General features: G+C 47.0%; 1 protein-coding gene across 1 annotated transcript; it reads left to right on the top strand.

The window, feature by feature from the left end:
• The first annotated feature begins 20 nt into the window (after positions 1-20).
• Positions 21-16812, top strand: LOC122749334 (C-factor-like). The gene is made up of 6 exons (XM_043995657.1): positions 21-241; positions 4637-4688; positions 4996-5183; positions 6628-6783; positions 11806-11916; positions 16440-16812. The coding sequence occupies exons 1-6, from the start codon at positions 101-103 to the stop codon at positions 16551-16553; spliced, it is 762 nt and encodes a 253-aa protein (XP_043851592.1). The 5' UTR covers positions 21-100; the 3' UTR covers positions 16554-16812.
• Positions 16813-18081: the final 1269 nt, after the last annotated feature.

Here is an 18081-nt window from a genome sequence, read left to right on the forward strand (position 1 = left end):
GGGCGGGGCTCAGCCCCTTTTATCCCTCAGTCTCCGGCCCCGGACAGCTCCGAGCCCCTGTCTGCACCTTGGCGCGTTCAGATCCTCCTTCGCTTTGGCAATGGCACTAGGGACATGTCGCACGGTCCTCATCACCGGCTGCAGCCGCGGCATCGGCCTGGGCCTGGTGCGGGGGCTCCTGGTCCGGAGCCCCGCTCCGGATCTGGTCATCGCCACCTGCCGCCATCCAGACCAAGCGCAGGTAGGGAGCCGGGACGCCTGGGTCCCTTTCCGGAGTCGGGGCTCAATCTGAAGGGAGCAGAGAAGCAGCACCTGGGAGTTGCGGCCCCAGCCAGAGAAAATACAGCGGGACGGATGCGGGTCAGACTTCGGGAGGGACTTTCCATCCTCCGGACGGTCACTTCCACCCTGACCTGGGTCCCGCCTAGTGAGGGACAGGAATATGGACAATACGACTCCAGGAGCTTCCTTCCAGTCCCTGCGTTTACTCAATTCAGTTTCGTTCAATTTAATCCAAACCGCTTTTATTGAGCACCCACTAGGCGCTCCGCACTTTTGGCGTTGGGCATTCAAAGATAGACGGAAGCAGGCTCTTTAGGCTAGGCACTCGGGCAGCTGAGGTGGAGTCCAGAGGGCAGGGAGGCCGCCTGGGCAGAGACCAAGGGAAATGAGAGGGTGTGTGTGTGTGTGTGTGTGTGTGTGTGTGTGTGTGTGTGTGTACGGTGGGGGTGGGCACAGGACAGGGTTGGGGGGAGGTAGATTGTCCTAGCTACCCTTTCTTCCTTTCTAAACCCAATCTCCCTCCCTCCTAGTCCCGTCTCTACGGCCCTTCCTAACTCCCCCCTCCCCCCCAACCTCTTCCCCATCCTCGGGTCGGGTGTAGTCTTGGCCGCATGTTGATGACTGACCCACCTCGTGGGACTTCCATTGACTGTTCTGTAGTAACAGACTTTGTACACCTGGGGCGCGTGGTGGTGGTGGTGGAGAATCCGGACGGGGAAGGGCGCACAAGTCTCTCCCAGTGTGTAGTACGGTTGTGTGGGGTCCTTTCTCAGTGGCTTCCGAAGCACTTGGTTTCATGTCAAGCCAACGTTTCCTTCTTCTTTTCCTTGTTTTTAAGCCGATATAACTTATTTGATGCGTAACTGTTTAGTGGGGAGAAGTGCCCACACCACCCCCCCCCCCACCGCTCTTTCTGTCCCGCCCCGCGGCCAGCGGAGGAAATCCTAGAAAGAGAAAGATCCAGGGTATCCCCAAAGTCTTTGAGCTCCTGTAAGGTTAAAGCTATTACAAATTCAAAGAGGCGCCAAGAGTTTTGGTGTACCCTGCGTTTGCAGAACAGAGTTAAAGCCCTCTCTCAGGGTCACATCCTTAGTGTCTCTGAGAACTTTCCAGGGGAATGCATGAGATACTGGACCTAGCAGTAGGTAGCTGGATGGGACTGTTGTTAGGAGCTGAGCAAAAGCTCAGGACGTGATATAATACAATAATATTTAGTAACTCAGCAATAATTCCCAGGACATGATTGGAGCGGTGGTCTTTTTTCCTTGTTTCAGCCAACATTTCTCAAGTGTGGACTATTCAAGTCACCCTGGTGATCTTTGAGTCACTGACTAACTCCTCAGCCCCGTGTACCTGTGTTCTCGGGAGAACCCCCCCTCTTCCCGCCCACACCCACCCGCACCGCCCCCACCCCATTCCACTCCTAGGGCTGTTTTCTCCTTCATCCTGCAGTGGGAGACAAAGACCAGGTTGTTTGAATCTTGCTTCTGCTTGTGTGGTCTTGGGCAAGTCATTTAACCTCTTTGTTGCCTCAGTTTCTTCATCTGGACAAGGAGGGTGGTTGAACTAGATGAGCTCCAAGGTCCCTTCCAGCTTTCTGTCTACCAATTTATGAGCAGCAGGGGCCTGAGGGCAGTGGAGGGGGGTGTCAGTGTCTGACCTAATCCAAAGGATTCTTTTAGCCATAAATTATTGGAACCTTGGGCTGTATCCTGATGCAGGAAGCCAGGAGGGAGAGAGAAAGAGGAATGAGCAAGAAAAGGGAAAGGGATGAAGAGGAGAAGAAAAGAATAACTGGGGAGGGATAAGGGGAGACATGGTGGTAGGGAAGAGATGAGGAGAGAAGAGAAAGTTGAAGGAGAATGGAGAAAAGAGATAGGGGAGAGAAACAAGGGCCACCAGCAAGATACACGGGAGAAGAGATGGGATTAGGGAATACGTGAAGAGAGAGGTGAAAATGAAAAGAAATAAGAAGGGGGGTAGCTAGATGGGGTAGTGGATAAAACATCAGCCCTGGATTCAGGAGGACCTGAGTTCAAATCCAGCCTCAGACACTTGACACTTACTAGCTGTGTGACCCTGGGCAAGTCACTTAACCCTCATTGCCCCGCAAAACAAAGCAAAAAAAAAAATAAGAAAGGAAAGAAAAGAAACAAGAAGAAAGAAACACACAAAACAAGCAGCCAGGTGATTGAATGGATAGGACAACCTGGGTTCAAATCTAACCTCCAACCTTCATTAACTGTGTGAACTGGATAAATTCACTTAGCCTCAGTTTCCTCATCTATAAGGTGGGAATAATATCATGGACCTCCCAGAGTTGTGTAAATCCCAGCTTCTTAAACTGTGGGTCTTAACCTCACATGGAGTCGAGTAATTGATTGTCAGGGTTGCAAATAATTTGGCAACAGTAAAAGGATATGTATACCTATTTTATATACCTATATACCTGGGGTATGTAAAAATTTCTCAGGCGAAAAGGGGTCACAGGTGAAAAAAATTTAAGAATCCCTGGTGTAGATCAAATAAAATAACAGGTATAAAGCATTTTGCAAACTTTAAAGTGCTATAGACATATTCATTATTATTATTGCTTTTTGTTTCTTAATCATTATTCACCTCCAGGCTGTCTCTTACCCAACAATCATCTAAACTTGGATCTTGCCCTGGGGGGTGGGAAAGAGTTTGGTATAATGAAAAGATCACAGGGTTGGGAACAAGATGACCTGGACTCTGGTCCAAGTTATACCACTAATAGTTGTTGACCAGAGTTTAGAAAGGGAAACGGAAAGGCAGAAGGCAAAGAGGAATTGGGAGATGAAGGAACTAGTCTCAGGTTCTCCTGGAAAACACATCCCTTCCATTGTAATATGTTGTTGCAAGTCCCCATTGTCATTGGGGGGGTGGGGTGTACTGGGGAATTCATCAACCCAGAGATCCTAAGTTCCTCATTGGGAGCAATTCCTCTCACCTCCATTCTCTTGACTAGAGGTCAATAAATCAGGAGGCAAGGCTGGAAGATTTTTTTTTTTTAAGTCTTAATCACCACCAGCTGGTGAGCTGCAGCCTTGTGGATAGCAATGGCCCCAAACAAAGGGAGACACATATTAGGGTCTTACACAAAACAGTTGCATTCTATGGCAAGATGAAAAAAGGAGAATGCATCAACCTTGGGATCTAAGGAGTTGGCCAAGATCAGGTTTGTTCCTGTCAGGTCATATTTTCTCTGTAGATAATCTTATCAGAGGAGCAGCTAAGTGGTATAGTGGATAGAATGCCCATCTGAGAGTCAGGAGGAACCGAATTCACTGGCCTCAGACACTTTTTTATCTGTGTGACCCTGGGCAAGTCAGTTAACCCTCTTTGCCAATGGCATTCGGCAGCAGAATAGAAATAGAGAGAATGTGTTAGTCTTGGAATCTAAGGTGTTGCTGAAGATAGTTTGTCCCTCTTGGATAATATTTTCTCTGTGGTTAATATTATCAGAATATCTCATTTAGGCAAGAAATTTCTAAGGGAGTGGAGGCTTCTTTGAGATAGAGTCAGTCTGGGCAGCTAGGTGGCTCAGTGGATAAAGCACTGGCCCTGGATTCAGGAGGACCTGAGTTCAAATCCAGCCTCAGACACTTGACACTTACTAGCTGTGTGACCCTGGGCAAGTTGCTTAACCCTCATTGACCCGCAAAAAAGAAAGAAAAGAAAAAGACAGAATCAGTCTGGTTCATCCTGGTCTTGCCATGCTGAGGGTCTCTATTTATTTGTTTGTTTTTCGTGGGGCAATGAGGGTTAAGTGACTTGCCCAGAGTCACACAGACGAGGGTCTCTACTTATACAACCTTTATAGCCCTGTTTCTTTGGCCTCTGAGGTAATTTTTTTCCAGGGAGAAGGTGTTTCCCCCCAGACTCATAGTACATAGTTTTATCCACCTCCTCCAAAAGTGAAATCCCTATCCAAAGCTTTTGCTGGAAGACCAAGAAAGGAAAAGCCTGAAATAAAGAAAAACACCCAAAAGCAGAAGAGATGCTTCCATTGCTCATTCTTATAGGTCATAGAGGGGGGAGGTTGCTCCTATAAGAGTCTATCTCTACTTCCCCCCATACCAGAATCTCAGTTCCTAATCATCTTTGGCCAGGAAAACCAGGGTTCAAAAGTGGATAGAGGGGCAGCTAGGTAGCACAGTGGATAGAGCACTGGCCCTGGAGTCAGGAGGACCTGAGTTCAAATCCTGCCTCGGAAACTGGGCAAGTCACTGAGGCTGTTTCCTCAACTGTAAAAATGAGCTAATCATAGCCCCCTACCTCAAATGACATAAAAATACTCAGCAAGCTTAATAAATGCTTATTCCCTCCCCAGGAACTTCAGCAGCTGAAAGAGCAGCATGAGAATCTCAGAGTTCTGCAGTTGGGTGAGTGTCTGGGTTGGGACACAGCCCCTCCCAACACAGAACCTGGTGTGTGGCTTCCTCTATGTGTCCTGTCTACTTTCCTATAGCTTTGCTGCTTGGCTGTGTTTTCCCCTGCTGCCCACTTCATGGATGCCCCCAGACCCACTCCCTGCCTTCAGTTCCCATGCCCGGGCTGTTTCAATCCCCACTACCCGGATTTCCCCCGCTCCTCACCAATTTCCTCTGGTCCGCTGCCCTACTTCTCAAATGAACGCTGCCTACATTGAGTCAATTCCCTGTCCCTTCCTCTCCTCCCCTCTCCCCCCAGACATCGTGTGTGAAGACAGCATCAAGAAGGTGGTGCAAGAAGCCGAGGCCCTGGTGGGGGGACAGGGCCTGAACTGCCTCATCAACAATGCGGGTATCAACAGGATGGCCAGCCTGGGCAGCGTCACGGCCCAGGACATGCTGACCATCTATGAGACCAACACTGTGGCCCAGCTCATGGTCAGCAAGGTGAGGAAGACCAGCCCACCCTCGGGATGCCGAGCCCCCTCACCCCTCCCCAAGGTGACAAGCAGTTCTCACCTCATTTACTCGTTCATTCCACTAGCCTTGGTAAGCGGGCACTGGGGTTATTAAAAATGAAAGCAAACTGGTCCCCCACCTTCAAAGGGCTTACACGGTTGGGGGCGGGGGCAGGGAACAGCCAGGGTAGGGAGCAGATCACATAGAGAAATACGTACAAAACACACACACACACACACACACACACACAAAACAAACAAAACAAAAAAACAAACAGGGGCAGCTAGGTGGTGCAGTGGATAGAGCACCGGCCCTGGAGTCAGGAGGACCTAAGTTCAAATCCGGCCTCAGACACTTAACACTTAACTAGCTGTGTGACCCTGGGCAAGTCACTTAACCCCCATTGCCTTACAAAAAACAAAACAAAAAAACCCCAAAATATACACAAAGGAGTTTCCAGGGAGGAGGGGGCTAATACTGGAGTGGTTGAAGGTTCAAATCCTGCTTTGCTACTTACTAGGTGTATGACTCTGGGTTGATCCATAATGGATCTCAAGCTGAAAAGGTTCCTGGGTCACCATTTCTTAACTCCAGGTCTGTGGACAAATTTCAGGCAGTCCATGAAGTAGGTTGGGAAAAAGAACACCACCACCTTATTTTCACTAACTCTGTGTTTTGATGTACCTATAAGCACAGTTCTGAGAATGCCACAGTGACAGCCCAAGGGGCCCAGGGCACAAAAGATGGTTAAACTCGAACCCTTGCCTTGGAAGCTACTCATCCCAGTCCCTTCATTTTGTATATGAGGAAGTGGAAATTCGGGATAGTGACTTGCCCAAGGTCACATAGGCAGTAAATGGCCAGGATCTGAACTCAAGGTCTCCCTCCCAAAGTTGTTGTGAGGCAGTATTTGTAAAGTGCTTTGTAAACCACAAAGAGCCAATAGCATGTTGCCTACTATTATTCACCGAGTCTGTAATCACTTGTCATGCTCTCCGCCTGCCTGAGCTGGGCAATTAACTTGGACTCCAGTCAGAGGATGGGGCTTTGTCTGAGGGAAGGCTCATGGGAGCATGGAGGTGACCTTTAGAGATTGTTGAGTCCAATTCTCTGGGCCTCGATTTTCTTATCTTTAAAAACTGAAGGGGCAATTAGGTGGTGCAGTGGATAAAGTACCGGCCCTGGATTCAGGAGGACCTGAGTTCAAATCTGGCCTCAAACTTTTATTAGCTGTGTGACCCCAGGCAAGTCACTTCACCCTGTTGGTCTCAGTTTCCTCGTCTATAAAAGGAGCTAGAAAAGGAAATGGCAAACCACTCTAGTATCTCTGCCAAGAATACCCCAGATGGGGTCACAGAGTCAGATACAACTGAACAACTATATCAGGTGTTCAGCCAGGCCTTGAACATTCCCTTCTTCCCACCTCCCCAAGGCATTTCTCCCCCTCCTGAGGAAGGCTGCATGCCAAGATTCTGTCATGGGTATTCACCGGGCCGCTATCATCAACGTGTCATCCCAAAGTGGCTCTATGCAGCTCCTCTTCCAGAGCAAGAAATCCGAGGAAGTATATCCTTACAGGATAGCCAAGGTAAGGGGGCCGGGGTGGGGTCTTGGGAGAGGCCCAGGTCTCCAAAATCCAGGGGTGTGGCAGGGGCTGGGGCTGTAGGAACATGACGCCCTGAGATCCTACCTGGCTCACCCACTACAGTGGAATCCTTAGGGGCTGGGGGAGACAGTGGTAGCCTTGCCACGGGTCAGGAAGACCTCAGTTTGAATCCTGCCTCCACTTATAGTGTGACCATGGGCAGATCACCTCACCTTCTGAGGCTCGGTGGCCTCCTCTGTAAATAAGTCAGATAAGTCTTGGTGCACCTACCTCCCAAGGTTGTTGTGAGACTCAAATGAGATCGGTGCTTTGCAAACCTTAAATCACCATGGAAACGTGAGAGCATCCTGGATTTAGAGCCGAAAGGAAGGAAAGAAGTCATTATTAAGGACCTACTATGTGCCAGGGGTTGTGCTGACCACTTTACGAATATTATCTCACTTGATTCTCACAACAATCCTATAAGGGAGGGGCTGTTACGACGCCAATTTTACAGATGAGGAAACTGAGGCAGACGGAGGTGAAGCCACTCGCTCAAAGTTACACAGTTAGGAAATGTCTGAGGCTAGATTTGAATCCAGATCTTTCTAACTCTAGATACAGGGCTCTTACTCACTGCACTACCCAGCTAACCTCACAGTCTATTTAATCCATCCCCTGCATTTTTACAACTGAGGAGAATGAGATCCAGGAAGGTTAGGTGATTTATCCAAGGTCACATAATAGGTACTAAGCCTCAGTGGTGAGACTTGAACCCAGAACTAAGGGGTTTCATTCTAGAGTTAAGACTTCACCATACCACACTAACACTCATTCCTAATTCATTCCCCCTTTAGGCCTTAAAAACTGGTCAACCACCTTCAGATGGGGTCTGTGTTGGGTTTTTTTGCTTTTTTTTTTCTACCTCGGTTGTTTTTACACATTTCTCTGTTTACTTTAATAACAATTAAGTTTTGTCAAGCATCCCTGTGAATAAAAAAGGAGACTCTTCAATGTGATGTTACACACATCCTACAAATACATTTGGAAGAAAATCTATGAGCCTACATTACATTTCTTTAGGTGCTTTATTTTAACCTTAATGGACTAGATTTCTAATCATTGCTCCCTTTGTCCCCACATGTCAAGTTTATTTTATTTTCTGTGTTTATTTTAGGTTGAAGGTGCTCTTGAAGGCAAAACAATCGTTTATTTCAGATCGATAACATGAGATAAAAAGGCCCACATTAGATGCAACATGGCAAAATATTACCCTCCATTAATCAGAAACTTAACATTTAAGGGAGATAATGAAATTCAAAGGACAGGCAAATTGACTTTCTTTTGAAACAATGATCCCTAGATGAAAAAGATCACGAGAATATCAAAGGTCCTAAAATGAATTATATAACTTATTCTCCCCTTACTCTTATTGCTTAAAGTCTGTATTTGTGTGTAATTCACAATAAAAGCTCCCAAGGCAAAAGTTGCATTTATGGCCAGAAGATTATAAGGTGGTAAATAAAGATGAACATTGAGGCTTTTTAAGTCAAGTTATCTGCATCAAACTAGGGGCAGCTAGGGGACATCATGGATACATAGACTTAACTAAGAGTCAGGAATACCTAACTTTAAATCTTGTCTCTGACACTTACTAGCTGTGTGACCCTGGACAAGTCACTTCACCCCAGTTTCTTTATCTGTAAAATGGAATAATCATAGTACTTACCTTGCAGGGATGTGAGAACCTTAAAGCCCTATATAAATGCTAGGCCTTCTACCCAGTGCTATAAAAAAAAAAACTGCATTATTCTTTAAACTGCCACAATGATCCTGGGGGCAGCTAGATGATGCAGTGGATAGAGCACTGGCCCTGAAGTTGGGAGGACCTGAGTTCAAATATCACCTTAGACACTTACTAGCTGTGTGACCCTGGGCAAGTCACTTAACCCCAATTGCCTTAAACATCCTGGTCCTGATCTCTATCTCTATCTCTATCTCTATTTCTATCTCTATCTCTATCTCTATCTCTCTATCTCTCTATCTCTATCTCTATCTCTATCTCTATCTCTATCTCTATCTCTATCTCTATCTCTATCTCTATCTCTATCTCTATCTCTATCTCTATCTCTATCTCTATCTTGCCACTGGACTCAGATGGCTCCGGAGGAGAGAATGAAGCTGGGGACTTGCACAAATCTGTCTCACTTAAATCCGATTCCCTGCAATCCCCTTCATCCCAATTGCTCAAATGACAACAATCCTGGCATTAAAGGGAATTCTTTCATGATGAAAGATCTCAAGATTAGATAGAAATAAAGTTGTCTTTAAGTCAAAATCTATCAAATATTTTCGAGAAGGGATTGTTCTCTTTGAGCTTTCCTAGGTTTCACTGGCAAAAATTAGTTCCTTTTTCCATTTAATTAATTTGTTTTTGGGGGCAGCTAAGTGGCACAGTGAATAAAGCACCGGCCCTGGATTCAGGAGGACCTGAGTTCAAATCCAGTCTCAGACACTTGACACTTACTGGCTGTGTGACCTTAGGCAGGTCACTTAAGCCTCATTGCCCTGCCAAAAAAAAAAGTTTGAATTAATTAATTTGTTTTTAAAATACAATGCATGGAGCAGGAGGTCTAACTAGCTTGACAGTTGTAATTGATTTAGTAGAAATATTTTTGCATCAAAAACAGTAATTCATTTTTTCACCTTTACAAAAAATATTAGATGATATGGGATCATTAAATAAATTGAACAACGATGGTTGCTAGCCGTGATGTTTTAGTAGCACATCAACTGACTCAAGCAATCAATAAAAATTTATTAAGTACCTACTATGTAGGGGCAGTTAAATCCCATTTAATTAATTTGTTTTTGGGGGCAGCTAGGTGGTGCAGTGGATAAAGCACAAGCTCTGGATTCAGGAGGACCTGAGTTCAAATCCCAACCTCAGACAGTTGACACTTACTAGCTGTGTGACCCTGGGCAAGTCACTTAACCCTCATTACCCCGCCCCCCCAAAAGTACCTACCATGTGCTGGGCACTGTGCTAAGTGCTGGGGATATAAAAAGGGACAAAAGATGGCCCCTGCCTTCAAGGACCTTACAATCTAATGAGGGAGACAACTTGTACACACACGTGTGTATACACATATATGTACATGTAAGTATGTATACATGTGTATGTGTCTATACACACGCATGCACACAGAGAAAGCAAGCTATATACAGGATAAATTGGAAATAGTGACCAGAGGGAGGGCTTTGGAATTAAGAGATGTTGAGGAAGGCTTCCTGTAGAAGGTGGGGTTTTAGCTGGGACTTAAAAGAAGCCAGGGAGGTCACTGGGGGAAGTGTAGGAGGCAGAGTACTCCAGACATGGGGGTTGTTTGTTGTTGTTTGTCTTTCGATTGACCATGACTTGGACTGAATGGGATTTAAGTGAGGGAGGGCTGTGCAAGGTCACCAATGCTACTCTCTCCTCCAGAACCATCTGGATCCAGTGGCAAGATCTATTATCAGGATGATTGGAGACGGCCCTGGGTGTTTAAGGCAAGTGACTTGCCCAGGGTCACACTGATAGTAAGTGTCTGAGGTGAGATTTGAACTCATATTCTCCCAACTTCAGGACCAATGCTCTATCCACTGCACCACCTAGCAGCTAAGTGGCCCAGTGGATAGAGAGCTGGGTCTGGAGTCAGGAGGACTTGAGTTCAAATTTGGCCTCAGATACTTACCAGATGAGCCTGGCCATGTCACATCACCTTCCTTGCCTCAGGCATGGGGGACAATCAGAGAGACAGTGTAGAGCTTGGAGATGGAATGATCAGAAAGCCAATGTCACTGGATCCTAGAGGATGGGTATGGAGGGGTGAGGATGGGGCAAGGTGTAAGAAGACTGGAAAAGTAGGAGGAGACTAAGTGACAAAGGGCTTTGGATGCCAAACAGAGTATTTTGTATTTGTCCCTGGAGGTAGTAGGGAGCCAATGAAGTTTATTGAGTAAGGGGGTGACTTGATCATTCCTGCATTTGGGTTGAATGAAGATAGATCAAAGTAGGGAAGAAGGTTGCGGCAGGCTGAGCCACCATCAGCTACCTCAAAAGTCCAAGCCTGCACAAGGGTGGGGGCAGCATCAGAGGAGGGGGCGCGTATTGGAGAGATGCTGCAGAGTGAAAATCTCCAGGCCTTGGCAGCATCTTGGATGTAGGGGGTGAGAGACAGTAAGCAGTCCAGGACAACTCCTGGGGTGGGAGCCTGGGGGATGGGGAGAGGGTGTTGCTCTGCAGTAATAGGGAAGGTGGGAGGAGGGTAGGATTTAGGGAGAAAGAGAGCTACTTCTGTTTTGAACAAATTGAGTTGAAGACGTCTCCTACACATCTAGGGGAAGATGTCTGTGAGGCAGTTGGAGATGTCAGATCAGGGGTCAGCAGAGAGTTGGGGCAGGGAAGGCAGAGTTGAGAATCATCAGCATAGAGAAGGTCATTCAATCCACGGGAGCTGTGGAGAGTGAGAGACAGAGCTGATGCGAGAGCCCAGTAGTGGTTGTGTAAATTGAATGTGCGGTGCATCCAGTGAGAATAGTTTCATGATTTTTTCCAGTCTTTGTCTAGTGGTACACTGTTAGGATGAGGGGGTTAGGGTTTAAGAGAGGAGGACAGTGTAGAGTTGAATTAGTTTACCAAGGAGTCGAGATGGGGAAGAGAGAGTGGCAAGTGCCAGGAGATGGCCTGGGAGAGAACTGAGGGGTCAAGGGATCAGAGGTCACAGTGTGGACAAACGGTAGGGCTATATAAGAGAGAGGGAAAGGTGATAGACGATGGCCAGATAAGGGGATTTCAGAGTGCTTAAGCATGGCAGTGACGTTAAGAATAAGGGCTATCTCCAAGTGGAAGGGGATGTCTGGGGAGGAAGCAGGCTCCCCCATGCCTGGATACCCCCTTTCCCAGATGTGGTGAAGGGCCTTCTCAGGGAAGGATTGGCTCCTCCCAGCCCCAAGGTGCTGAGTGTCTCTAACTCTCTCTCCCAGACAGCTCTCAACATGATCACCTGCTGCCTGGCAGCTGACCTGATGTCAGATGGGATCCTCTGCATCTCACTGGAGCCAGGCTGGGTGAAGACAGACATGGGGGGGAGCAAGGTGAGTGGCCTCCACATCTCACATCCAGTTGATTCGGGCAGGAAGACCTTAGCCCTACTTTTTCCTCCCATCCCATCTGCCCAGGCCAATGCCACTGTTGTCACCCATTGTCTGGTCAAAAGGTCCCTGTCTTTGGGCTTTGCTTTGTTAGACTCAAGACAAAGGGCTGGGAATCCCATGGGGAAAATCCATCTTCAGTGGTATTTTCTCCTGGCAGTTCCCACTTCCAGGCCTCTACCCTGGGAACCTCAAATTCTACTTGCTACATATGGTCTGGTGTGGTCTGGTCTCTTTGTCTCTGCCTAATGCATTTGCTGCTGGTGGGTGCTGAGTCTGAGGTGGAGAGAGTGGCAAGAACTGTAGAGGCTTAAAGCACTATCATTTCACCCTGGGAAGATGATTTGGGAAAATGATTTACTGTAGACTGGCTAAGGAGATGAGGATGGGTAGTCTGGGTGGAAGGAGAAGGAGACCTGGAAGGTGAGAGGGCCAGAGGTTTGACCCCAGCCCTGCCACTGTTAAATGCTTTGAATGCAGGTGTAAGTTATATCCATATGAAACTTACAGATGACATAAGATCCTAGGATCCCAAGTGGGGAGTTAGAAAGTTCCACAAAGACCATCAGATCCAACCTCTTCATTTTACTGATAGGGAAACTGAGGCCACAAAGGGGAAGTGACTTTCCCAGAGCTGAGAGTTGCAGCTAACACACTGGAGGAGGAAATCTACACCCCAAAATAACCCAACAAGCTAAAAGGATGGGTCAAATCCAACAAGATCCCATGTCATAGAGATAAAAAAGTAGTCGTGTACTTGGATTAGAAAAAAATCAGCTATCTAAGTGCTAGAGAGAGGGAGGGAGGATGCATGGCTAGACAACAGTTCACATGAAAAAGAATGGGGGTGGGAGGGAGAGACTCTGGACAAGGCACTGGACAGGGAAACTCCAAGGCTGTGAGCTGCAGACCAGTTATTGATCTGAACTGATAAATTAGGAGTGTGACATGGATGCCTTGGGTAGTCTGGGGAAGCCTTTATACCCCTTCCCAAATAAATACATAGGACTACAAAGGAAATTATATTAAAATAAGGTTTTCAATTTTTTAAGTGTTCATTAACCCCATGCCAATTTCAATGAGGGAATTTCTTCACCTGGGAGTTCCTGACACTGATAGAATTACAAGCCTGGGTACACCCACATACTCACCACGAGCCAACGGAGCTGCCCTGCACCCAAGAAAACTAATTAGCTTTTTTTTAAAAAAATAGAATTTCATTTTTTCCAATCAATGACATGTTTTCAACTTTTTTTTTGGGGGGGCAGGGCAATGAGGGTTAAGTGACTTGCCCAGGGTCACGCAGCTAGGAAGTGTCTGGTGTCTGAGGCTGGATTTGAACTCAGGTCCTCCTGAATCCAGGGCTTGTGCTTTATCCACTGTGCCACCTAGTTGCCCCGTCAATATTCATTTTTAAATCAGATTTTGAGTTCCAAATTTTTCTCCTTCACCTCCCCCCACCCCCAAATGACAAGCAATCTGATATAGGTTATATATGTACAATCATGTAAAACTGATTTCCACATTGGTCATGTTGTGAAAGGAGAATCAGAACAAAAGGGGAAAAGCACAAAGGAAAAAAGTGACAATAGTGCTTCAGTCTGCATTCAGACTCCATCATTCTTTCTCTGCACGTGGAGAGCATGAGTCCTTTGGAATTGCTTTTGATCATTGCACTGCTGAGAAGAGCCAAGTCCTTCACAGCTGATCATCACTCAACGTTGCTGTCACTGTGCACAATGTTCTTCTGGTTCTGTTTACTTCACTCAGCATCAAAACTGATGGGTTTTTAAGAGGGGTAGAATAGACAGAATGAGGAGGGCAACAAGAGCCCCTCTATCTCCTGTATTGTTCAGTGGCCAATTCAGGGGACCATATTTTAGTGAAGCCATTGAAAACCTTGCTTCATGGACAGCCTCCTCTGATGACTCATTGGGCACCATGTCACTGTAGGGGTGACTCCAGGGTCTCCAGTTTTCTCCCAGTGCATTAGAAGCTCCAGTGGGTCCTACCTGGCTAGTGTGGTCTCTGTGATGGATTGTGTCTGATGTCTGAGCACCAGGCTTGCTACATGGGGAGAAATTCATCATCTCAGGTATAGACTGATCACTGGGCCCACCATAGCAACCCATCAACCAAGGAAAATGCAAAAAGACCCTCTGTCCTGTGTGACCCCCTTCCTCAGTAGACCCAACTGTGAAACAACCGGGACAGAGGGATTCATCTATAAGCCTTTACTGAATTTCTAAACATAAGACCTTTGTACATCAAACCAGAGATGTACTTTTTGTTGTTGTTCAGTCATTTGTGATTCTTTCTGATCACACTTGTGGTTTTCTTGGTAAAGATACCAGAGTGCTTTGTCATTTCCTTTTCCAGCTCATTTTACAGACGAGGAAACTGAGGCAAACAGGGTGAAGTGACTTGCCCAGGGTCACACAGCTAGTCAGTGTCTGAGGCTGCATTTGCACTCAGGTATGGCAGGAATTGGGGCATCAAGGTGGATAGAGTACTGGTCCTGAAGTCAGGAGGACTTGAGTTCAAATCTGACCCCAGTAGCTATGTTCTACCTGCCCCCCACAGTGTTATGGGTCAGCCCCCCCCATTTCCAGTTAACATGGGCCCGATTTCATAAAAGGATGTTTACTTCACAGATATAGCAAGAAGAAACGTACAAATGCCATTTCCCCCAGTACTCAGAGGCATACTCTCCCTCATCCCACCTGGGTCTCCAAGGGGAGGAGTGGGCTCCTAACTTAGCTCAGCTCCTGCATATAGCTGGTACCCCAAGTTCACTCCCAGACAGGACAGGACTGCCAGCTGGGTCCTCATGCTGATCTGGGCCCAGAAGGGCACTCCCAAAGGTCACTCCTTGCTCCTTGGGGCACCAGCATGAAGCAAACCTGGTGGGCTGCCCTAAAAACCCATCAATATTCAAGCCTTGGGGAGTTCTCCCCCTCTGAGGCCAGGGAGCCCTAAGAAAAGGCCTTGATCCCATTTGGACACTTCATTTGTCCTTCTCTTTCCTTCTAGGTGAAGGGAGTAGAATCTCTGACCTTGGGAGCTTTGAAAGGTCAGGAGAGACACAGGTCACAAAGATAATGAAATGCTATCCTCAATTTCAAGTGACTCCAAGGACAGTGAGGAGCGGGGTGGGGTAGTGGCTAGAGCCCTGGACCTGGAGCCCGGAAGACCCTAGTTCAGGCACTAACTAGCTGGGTGACATTGGACTTTCCTCAGCTGTAAAATGAGAAAAACCATCCTCACGGGGTTCTTGGAAGGGTTAAATGATAGAAATGTGTAAAGTGCTTTGCCACCCTTAAAGCGCCACGTAAATTTAGTTACTATTACTTATCATTTCTTCTCCTTCTTCTTCTTTTTGTTTTCAAGGCAATGAGGGTTAAGTGACTTGCCTAGGGTCACACAGCTAGTAAGTGTCAAGTGTCTGAGGCTGGATTTGAACTCAGGTCCTCCTGAATCCAAGGCCAGTGCTTTATCCACTGTGCCACCTAGCTGCCCCTCATTTATTATTCTTAATGAGTCCAGGCAGGTTGTGAACTCCCACCAGCAATGACTTGTGTGCAAAGTGTGGTGTGAAGGGTCCCATCTGGAAAAAGCATGAGCTGCTCAGTAAGAATGGGGGGATGTTGGGGGGCCGGAGGAGCTGATCCTGGTGCCCTGAGAATGTGAAAAGGAGAAAGGGGGAGGGGTCCAGCTGATAGGGAAGTAGGGAGAAGGAGGCAAGTTTGTACCCTTTTTGGGTTAAAAAGTGAAGACCTTTGGTAGTGGAAGCTTCGTGGGCCTCTGCAATAACTTTGTTCTGAGGAGAGTCCACCCAGAGACATAATCATACCCAACTTGTGTTATGACCTGGAGCCTCACCTTGGTTTTTTTTTTTTTGTTTTTTTTTTGTGAGGCAATTGGGGTTAAGTGACTTGCCCAGGGTCACACAGCTAGTAAGTGTTAAGTGTTTGAGGCCGGATTTGAACTCAGGTCCTCTTGATTCCAGGGCTGGTGCTCTATCCACTATACTACCTAGCTGCCCCCTCCTCTTGGGTTTTAAATGAACCAGCTTCAATCTTAGAGGCTTCCCCCAAATCTTTTTTTTGGATGACTCTGGATTTTTCCTGATTACGTTGGAATTTGGCAAGTCTTGCTTCTACCTAGAGACTCCCTTTGAAGAATGAGAATATAGCTCATGTCTACATAAAAGGTCTATCTTTGCAAGTTCAAATCTGGCTTCAGACACTTACTAGCTGTATGACCCTGGGCAAGTCACTCAACCTTGTTTGCCTCAGATTCCTCACCTGTAAAATGAGCTGGAACAGGAAATGGCAAAACACTCCAGTATCTTTGCTGAGAAAACCCCAAATGGGTCAGGAAGGGTCATATATGACACAACACCACCACTACCAATAATACCACCACCAACAGTGCCATTGTTATTTCCTTCTGTCTCTCTCCAGGCTCCCCTGCAAGTAAAGGAGACCATCCCAGGGATTCTCAATGTCTTGGCCAATCTCAGAGAAAAGGACCATGGGGCCTTCCTGAACTGGAAAGGAGAGGTGGTCCCCTGGTAGTCCTGGCTGCCCCCACCCTGGGGAGGGGGCCCCATTACTCCTTTAGCCCCACCTAACCCCTTCCCCACTGAGTCCCACAACTCCATGGAGCCATTCACTCCCTAGAACTTTCCAATCCCTGGCTCCATCTTTACTTTAGCCCCCCTCACTCACTGACCCCCAGGTCCCAGTGTCCCCCTTGTCCTCATCATTCCCTCTATTCCATCAACCTCTGGATTTAGGATACTTGAGGCATCCTGATTAAACAAACAAACAAAAAGGAAATGTGTTGTTGGTTTTTTCCCCCCAGTACAAAATTGAACTCTGAGTCAGTTCTTTCAATATTTGTAGTTTCAGGAAAGTTAATGGAAGGTAATCTCAGGGACAGCTAGGTGGCTCGGATAAAGCACCGGCCCTGGATTCAGGAGGACCTGAGTTCAAATCCAGCCTCAAGCACTTCACTAGCTGTGTCACCCTGGGCAAGTCACTTACCTCTCATTGCCCTGCAAAATAAACAAACAAATAAATAAAAGTAAAAATAAAAATAAAAGGTAATCTCCTGAAGTAGATGTGGGCCTAGCCTGGTGCTGCTTCTTCTGCCCTGTACAAGCCAGGTGGAGAGAATGCTTTCTGACTCCAAGTCTTGCCTTAAACACTTTCCTAACTGTTATGGGCCCAGAGCACCCCAGAAGTTCTCTGGGGCACATCAAAGAACCTTCTCCTTGAGAAACTAAACCAAAGGATAGACACACCTAGAGATAAGTGGAACTGGATAGCTATGGAGCTAGCTCCAGTACCACCACCCTTCATTCCAGTCTCCCTCACCCCTGGGGAGATAAGATTAGGTGTGGCTGCTGCCTTTGTGGCCTGAGGAGCAGAGAGATGGTCACCCTCACCCAACTCCTCCAGCCACCACCAGTGGGGGATGGTCCTCCCTCAATAAGGAAGTCAGATGGTCATCCCATCAGTCGTCTATAAAAGTACCTGCCTGTTTCCTGCTCAAGGAGATTGGTATCTCAGAGTCATGCTCTGTGTCACGCCTTCTCCCCATGAGAAGTCCAAGGATTTCTCTCTTGGTTTCCCTTCCCCAGTCCCTAAAAAACTATTATCTCATTCTATTGGATTTGTGTGCAAGAGGGTGTAATTCTTTTTTTTTTTTTTTAGTGAGGCAATTGGGGTTAAGTGACTTGCCTAGGGTCACACAGCTAGTAAGTGTTAAGTGTCTGAGGCCGGATTTGAACCCAGGTACTCCTGACTCCAGGGCCGGTGCTCTATCCACTGCATCACCTAGCTGCCCCGGTGTAATTCTTTCAAGAGGAATTCCTAAGAATCCCCACCTGAACCTCAAATCCAAACCCCCTACCCTATTTCCCCCACAACATAACTTTTTGACTCTGGGCAAGTTCCTTCATCTCCTGTCCCCTCCCTCCCTTCTTCCTCCTCTTCCTCTTCCTCCTTCTCTTCTTCTCCTCCCTCCCTCCCCCCACTGTAAAAGGGCAATAATAGTAGTACCTGCTTCATAGAGTTGTTGTGAAGCATATGCAAAACT

The sequence above is a fragment of the Dromiciops gliroides genome, chromosome 3, assembly GCF_019393635.1.
Source record: "Dromiciops gliroides isolate mDroGli1 chromosome 3, mDroGli1.pri, whole genome shotgun sequence".
Taxonomy (NCBI): Eukaryota; Metazoa; Chordata; class Mammalia; order Microbiotheria; family Microbiotheriidae; genus Dromiciops; species Dromiciops gliroides.

Excerpts from the sequence above, each read along its gene's own strand:
- LOC122749334 (XM_043995657.1), top strand. The coding sequence starts at position 101 with ATGGCACTAGGGACATGTCGCACGGTCCTCATCACCGGCTGCAGCCGC. Across the intron at positions 242-4,636 it reads GCCATCCAGACCAAGCGCAG|GAACTTCAGCAGCTGAAAGA; the intron begins GTAGGGAGCCGG and ends TTCCCTCCCCAG. Across the intron at positions 6,784-11,805 it reads ATCCTTACAGGATAGCCAAG|ACAGCTCTCAACATGATCAC; the intron begins GTAAGGGGGCCG and ends TCTCTCTCCCAG.